At 32.5% G+C, this 7,934-nt stretch overlaps 1 protein-coding gene across 1 annotated transcript; it reads right to left on the reverse strand.

The window, feature by feature from the left end:
• Positions 1 to 313: 313 nt before the first annotated feature.
• Positions 314 to 2,826, reverse strand: LOC141685599 (protein FAR-RED IMPAIRED RESPONSE 1-like). Its single transcript, XM_074490691.1, has 9 exons — positions 2,582 to 2,826; positions 2,431 to 2,482; positions 2,207 to 2,302; positions 1,896 to 1,978; positions 1,628 to 1,787; positions 1,416 to 1,529; positions 1,223 to 1,277; positions 806 to 1,028; positions 314 to 359 (listed from the first exon to the last, which is right to left on the reverse strand). The coding sequence occupies exons 1-9, from the start codon at positions 2,824 to 2,826 to the stop codon at positions 314 to 316; spliced, it is 1,074 nt and encodes a 357-aa protein (XP_074346792.1).
• Positions 2,827 to 7,934: the final 5,108 nt, after the last annotated feature.

Here is a 7,934-nt window from a genome sequence, read left to right on the forward strand (position 1 = left end):
TATTTTAGTTGCTGAATAATGTTTTTTTTGAAAAAGAGTTGTTGGATAATGTTTTGATTAAATATTAATATAAAGTCATGGTATAACATTTATCAGTATAAGACATAAATTTTATAACAAATAAAAATGACATAAATTTTATATTAATATAAAGTCATGGTATTCCTCTAAATATAATAATAAAATGATATAAAAGTATATCATATCATAATAAAAGTCTCAAACATATTTTATAACAATAAAAAATATAAGCTTGTCCCTTAAAAATTAAAAAATCTATATAAGTAAAAAATTTAAATTGTCTAAATAGTACTCACAAATCTCTTGCAAGAACATAAAGTATGTTTTCTAACGAAAACCTGCACAAAATATAGTGAAACACACTATAATCACTAATTATTCAACCAAAAAATCACTACAAAACAAACCCAATCACTAAAACATTACAATTAATCACTTATAAAAAGTGAAAAGTAACAGCTTAGTAGAATAGATTAATCTTAAAAAGTTTGCCTTTTTCCATTCTAATACTAATTTTTTTATAACAATATACAGAATATCATATCATAATGAAAGTCACAAACATATACAAGTACACGATCTATATATCAAAATTTAAACTCATCCCATAAAGAGTTCAACAATCAATATATCAAAATTTTAAATTGTCTAAACATAAGTTCACGATCAATTTTATTCAACACTGGCTTTCTTCCTTTTTATACATCTTCTTGCATCATGAGTTGTTGCGCGACATAGTGCACATTTCCGACTTCTTTTCTTCGATTTGTTAATTGTTTTTTACCTATCACTCATCAGCCTCTTAAAGTAGTTTCCTTTGTTTTTACAAACATTAGGTGGAAGAATATGCACTTCTCCTTCAGGTTGCTGACCAACCATTGCAGCAATATGACCCTTTTTCATAAAACTGACAATAGATCCATCATAAGCATCCAACTCGGTATTTAACTTCTTCATAGTGCTGTGTACATGCTCAAGTCTATCCATTTCTACCCCAACCTTGTCAACTATTTGGAAAAAATCAAACCAAATTGTGGTCAGTTTTAAAGATACTTGTTCCATCTTAAAATAATCAATGGTTACCACATCTAAATTTGATGAAGTTTCACTATCAGCAGTTTGCATCCAACGATTAAAAACAAGGCTTCTTGGAAATTTGGTAACCCCAATTTGTTTCAAACCAAAAAATGCATGTCTGTACCACATATCACAAATTTCTTGCAAGAACACACAACATGGTTCATACTAACAGAAACCTGCATAAAATATAATGAACACATTATAATAACTAATTATACAACTAAAAATCACTAAAACAAACACATCCAACATTAAAAAATAAAAAAAATCACTAATAAAACATGAAAAGAAACAGAATAGTAAAAGTGATTAACCTTTAAAAGTTTGTCTTTTACCCTCACATCCCTGATTTTAAAATAAGTAACACCATCAACTTCTTCACTCATACGCTTAATTTGCATTTCCAAACAAGAAGTGAGGATTTCTTCCTGAATTTTATAAAAAATAGTACGTGTATACAAAGTGGCTGCATCATCTTCTATAAACCACTTTGACAATTTCGTAGGAAGACTTGACTTTGACTCACGATCCAGTCTAACTGTCTCATTCCTTTGCTTGTCCATTGCACTCTCAAAATGCAACCAAAATTCATATAACGTATCTCCTTGTTTATGAAACTGCCCAAAAATAAGTTTTCACTCTCAGATCTTGAAGTAGTTCTTAGCAACCCAAATATTGGCTCATTTCTAAAAAATGCAGGAATTCATGAAGCCTTTAGAGTATACATATCTTGCAACCACTTATTATTTTCTAAATTAAATTCCTTTATAACTCTCTCCCATATGCTCTCAAACTCTTCAGTTTCAATAATAGATGACCAGATATAAGTTCTCATTTTCTCCATGAAGTCTGTCTCCTTGCATAATCGATTACCAAGCTGTTTAAAAAACAAAAAAAATAATAAAACACAATAAAAAACACAAGAAATAATTATTTTAATCATTAATAAATGTCTCATTTATTAATAACAAGGAAGAACAATGATAAATGAAAAAATACAAGGGAATATAAAAATTCATCAAAATATTTATTTTAATCACTAATAAATATCAAATTAATAACTAAACATTATTTTTCTAATCACTTATAAATATCACTATAATACCTTAACTGGGAATTTCTCCATAATATGCCACACGCATAAACGATGCTTACTACGAATAAGACTGTTAACATTAGAAAATATATCACGCACAAACACCTTCATAGCAGGACATTGATCAGTAATAATCAAAACAGGATTCCTTCCCATTACTTTAAAAGATGACTAAAAGCCCAACTATAATCAACAACACTCTCATGTGAAAGAAGACAGGATGCAAAAGTTACACATCTGTCGTGTTTGTCAACGCTAGTAAATAGTGCAAAAATCAAATTATACCTGGAAAAATAAATATTAAAAAACAGAAAAGAGTTAAAAAATAAATATAAAAAACAAAAAAAACTCAGTATACAATTAGAGTAAATAGATGTCAAGTACCTATTTGTATCAAATATTGCATCAAATGATATTGAATCACCATACAATTCAAAATTCCTACGACCAATAGAATTAGCCCAAAATAGCTTTGTGAGACGACCATCAGAATCAACATCACAAGAATAATAGAAGGATTTAGATTTATCTTGGATACGTTTGAATTTGTCAATCATCATCTGCGCATCCTTATTGAAATTCCAAAAATCTTGCAGCGAAGCACCAACATTAGCATATCCATCATACATTTCCTTGGCAAAACTTGTTAGTCCCTAACAATGCAACAAGAATTACAGAAGGGGGGTTGAAAGGAATTCTTGAACCTTTTTCAAAAAAAAATTATAAAATGTTCTATCTTAATAATATATAAGTGTTTGATTCGCAAAGTGCGAAATAAGAAGTTAGTAAAATCAAAACACAAGTAATTAAAAACACAAGTCTTTAAAAACTTTCTGGTGGATTTGAATGTATCCACCAGAGATATATATTATATCAAGAGAACTCTGTGTAGCAAGATTAGCTCACAGCTGCTTACAAATATGAACAACTAAGTTTACAGAGAAATGCTAAGGATGCAGCTTACAATTGTTTCTCTGAGATAATGTTCTTAGTCTTGTTCTTGTTGTTCTATTTGCTAGTTCTTGGTTTATATATCACCAAGATTACAAAGTAATAAGACAAGATAATAAAATAAAACCTATCAAGTCTAATACTATGCTGCTTCATTACTCTATTCCAGCATCTTTGAATATCTTCATAATAGCATGAAAATGGCAATGCTTCTTTGTTCTCTAAAACCCAGTTGAATAGGCTTCCACATTCCTTTTGCATACACTCGACGCATGTGACTGTGTTGTCACTGTCAACAGATATTTGAATTGATTATCCATCGGGTACATGATCATCCGTCGGGTTGCCTTGTTGATCATCCATCGAGTGGCATTGTTGTTTATTCGTTGGGTAGCTATCTGGCACTTGACTTCATTTCATTTATGCAGAATTACAAGACATCATCTATGTACAATTAATCAACCTATTCTGCATATCTAATTAAAGTCAACATGACTTGAGTGCTACTACAGAATCTAAACAAGGTGTATGTAAAAATGTGCTACAAACTCATTATTACACAAGCTACTCACTCGATGGATAATAAATCATCATCCGCCGGGACTATATTGAGTCATCCGTCGGGACTATATTCCTTATCCGTCAAGTGCTACATTTTTCACTAAGTAAAATCTACTAAGGTGTTTTGTTAATGAAATCATCAGGTTCACAACATATCCACAACAATCTCCCCTAATTTATGTCTACTGGAATTGTATCCATAAATTAAGAGAAACTTGATGATAACAAAACACCCTAAAAATACAACTTTAAAAGTAAGTAGATAAAACTGTACAGTGCTTCAAATAACAAAATGCACAAAGATTAGCTCACAGTCATTTTCAAGGTGCTCCTCTAGCCTGAGCAGATTAATCTAATACCTTAAAGATCTGGATCTCTTTCCAAGCTTTCTGTTGTTTTCTTCTATAGGATTTTGGAGCTGTCTGTTGAATTCCAGTTCAACATATTCTGAGAGATTTAGCTTTTCTTGCATTTCTATAAGAGTCTCATTGCTAGAGATGCTCAATTAGTCTTCTAATCTGAAAAATTTTCTAACTCCTTTGTTATCCATGAACTCCATCAGCCAGTAGGGCCTTAGATGTACACTACTCCATGTGTAAGGAATAGTTAGAGTCTTTGGGAGTGCATCTTTAGCTCTAATACTCCTCAGTTCTTCAATCTTCTTTAGAACAAGTCTTCTTGCAATTACATTGATTCCAAAGTTCTTCTTGAATGATGAATAAACCTTTATCAGCACATATTGGCTTTCTTAAAGGATCCTGTGAAGTGGCCATTGAATCTCCTTTCAGGTAGATTTCTGTAGGCATCAATCCCTCTAACTTCTTCCAGTTCATCTAGATAGAGGTTTAGATCAGAGAATTCCGTAATGTCACATAAGTACATGTAATCTCCCTTGTTGACTTTGGATTGAGCTTTGGTTAGAGATTTGGATTTGAGAGGTGACAACTTCACTTTCTTAACTGCTCTTGAATTTGTTCTCTTTCGCTTGTTAATGATTGGCAAATTGAAGTCAGGAATTGGTAGACTTTCCCAGTCTATTGGTTCATCCTTAGGCACAATAGGTTCACCATGAATGTTCCTGTAAGGATTCACCACCTTAATGTCTTCAAATACCACTGAGGGTTTTGATGTTTGAGTTGTAGTTGGAATGGATTCCTTGGGAAACTAATCCTCCAATTCCTTACCAACAAAGTTCAATTTCCTTTTGGTTCCTTTGGCCAATTCCTTGTATCTGTGAGATTTCTTCTGTTGTGGTTCAACTTGCTTCTTTGGATCTTGAGATTCAGTGATTTCAGATGGCTGAGCAGGAATTTTTTATGTTGGATTCACAGCTTGTAGCTTGGCCAAGATAGCAGCTTGCTCTTTCTTTTGTTTTTCCTTTTTAGCATCTAGAGCAGCTTGCTTCTTTATTTACTTCAGTCTTGCATTTTCTTCTCTCTTTGCTTCAGCAAATTGAGGATGTCCAGCCACCACACAAATTTCTTTACCATTCCTGAAAACTTTAGCAATTCTCATTTTCAAAGTTGAATCAGCTGGATCCTTGTAGAAGGCAATGGATCTTGACAACAGTTTCTTCTCACCAGACTTTGGTGTCTCATACACTGTATCCAAAGGGTTCTCTAGTGATGATTTTGGATAGTTCACCCTTGGCTTCAAAAGTACTTCAGCCTTTGGAGATTTGATGCAGGATGGCTGTCCTCTTTCCAGATAGTTCATACTCATTTCATTCACAGAGATTTTCCTGACTTGAGAGTGATGAATGGCTGACTTTTCTGGCTTCTTTTCTAGCCCGGACTTCTTTTGAATATCCTCATCAATTTTCTGAATAAAGTAAATGAGTGTATGTAAATGTCGTTAGAATTCGAATCAAAACACTTTGATTTTTCCCGAAAATCCACCAGATACTGAAAAAATTAAGTATAAGGTAACATGATTAAAAGGATTTAAATTCAAGGATTATAAGAGAGGATCATTATAGGAGTATAAAATATTAAGGAAGGTTTAGGGAAGCCCAAGTAATAAGATCCCGGATATGATCCCCCGAATGATTAACCGGAATGAAAGTTAAGCGAACCATAAAACTGATAAGCGACCCAGAGTCAAGCTTGTACAAGAAGCAAGGAGCTAGAAACAAAGTGACATTATCACTCCACATGAAGATGACAAGTGGCTAGAGAATGACATGTGCAAGATGATATAAGCATGATTAGTAGATATTTTTACAAGAATGATTTGTGGCCATACATTTTAACCTTGGTTAAACATTGGTTAATGTTAAATAGGATAACAAAACCATCACAAAAATACCAAGTCAATCAAAGAAGCATTTTCATTTCTTCATGAGGCTCTCGGCCAAAACCATAGCAACAACTTCAAAATGCCATATCTCCTTCAATACTCACTCAAGTATTATATTCTATAGCTCTTTGGAAAGGTATTGAGATGGCCTACAACTCTTGTTCACAAGTCTCGTCCAAATAATCAAGGTAAGACCCTCATTTGTACAGTTCTTTCAATCGGACTTTTAGAAACTTCAAAATCTAACTTTGTGTTTTCTTGATTGGTTGTGAGATCCAAGCTTTTATAAGGATTGATCAAGGTTTTAAGGATTCCTAGAAACTTTCCCCTCACAAATCAAGGTATAAAACTTCTGGAACTTTAAGTACTAAGTTTGCTTGCTTGAATTTTGGGATGGTTGGGATGGATGAGTAGTTGTTTGAATGATTAAGCTTGAATTGAACTTTGATTGTTAAGTAGATTAGTTGATTATAGAGATGGTATAATATTGAATTGGATTGAGGATCTTGAGCTCATTTTTGCTAAGATCAGTAGCCTATGGTTGGATCTTGAAGTTGTGAATGTATTGTAGTTGAAATGAATTGATTGGATTGGTAAAAAATTGGAAATCGCATAAACATAACCGTCGTAACGCCCGTTTGCATATAGACTGTTTGTGCTTAGAATTCGGATCATAAATCTCACTAACCAAACTATAACTTTTCCATATTTAGCTAGATCATGTCGTAAGCTTCATTTTGGTATGTGGTTCGCTTAGATCCGATGTACGGTTTAGGAGAAATGACCATTTTAAGTAACGGCGTTTCGAGAACGAACCTTTACCCCTCACTTTACTTTGAGACCTTGTTTAAGGCCCTTAAAAGACTAATTGGAATACAAAACAATTATGTAAGGTGGACTGGCAGTTGGTAAAGTACTCGCGAAAGACTCGCCTTAAAACGTTTAGCAGTTAATTTTATAAAAATAGTGGAGCAGAGGATACTCGTGCGACTTATGTAAATCGTTAAGCGCAAAAGTGAACGTTAGGGTCTAAATGGATAAAGTATAGTTTCTTAAGCGACTGTGGTTTAATTCCGGCTCATGTTGTTGTTCATAGGTTACCGGACCCACTCTAAGCTTAAGTCTACCCCGGAACACTCAGGCAATATCAAGTCTTGCGATATATTGGAGCATGTTGATATGATATATATATATATATATATGCATGCCTGTTTCGTAATCTTGATATTCTATTTTTGATTCAATTGATTATAAACTGCATAATATATATGCTAAAGATATACAGTACTTTCGTATACCCTTAGTATAGGGGACCCAGAGTTGAACATTTTTCTAAACCGGGAGTCGATGTTCCCGAGTATATTATATATATAATAGTTTTCAAAACTGTTAATCGAATAATGTTTATTCGATAGTTTTATATTATAAGTAAATATTATTTTACGAATATTCATTTCAGATTCTTATTATGATCAAAGACTATTTTAATTATTTGAATAGAGTTTCCACTTATGAAACTTATTTTATTTCTATTAATAAATGAATATTAGTCTGAATATTCATCCGAGGACTTATGACTCCGCTTATTTTATTTAATGAATATTAGTCTGAATATTCATCTGAGGACTTATACTTCCACTTATTTTATTTAATGAATATTAGTCTGAATATTCATCCGAGGACTTATGACCCCGCTTATTTTATTTAATGAACATTAGTCTGTGTTAGGAATATGTGTATTAGTTTGATGATAAGTTCAACAAAACACTTAAGTAGAAATCTGGTGTTTGTAGCCTCAACGGATAAGACCATTCTGGCTATCCGTTGAAGGAGTAGCTTTACTTAGAAATAAGTTTAGTATTGTAGCACATTTCATTCTCTTTATTTAAGTTGTAATTCTTAGATGTTGTGGGAAATTATAAGTTAT

Source organism: Apium graveolens, chromosome 9 (assembly GCF_009905375.1).
Source record: "Apium graveolens cultivar Ventura chromosome 9, ASM990537v1, whole genome shotgun sequence".
Classification (NCBI taxonomy): domain Eukaryota; kingdom Viridiplantae; phylum Streptophyta; class Magnoliopsida; order Apiales; family Apiaceae; genus Apium; species Apium graveolens.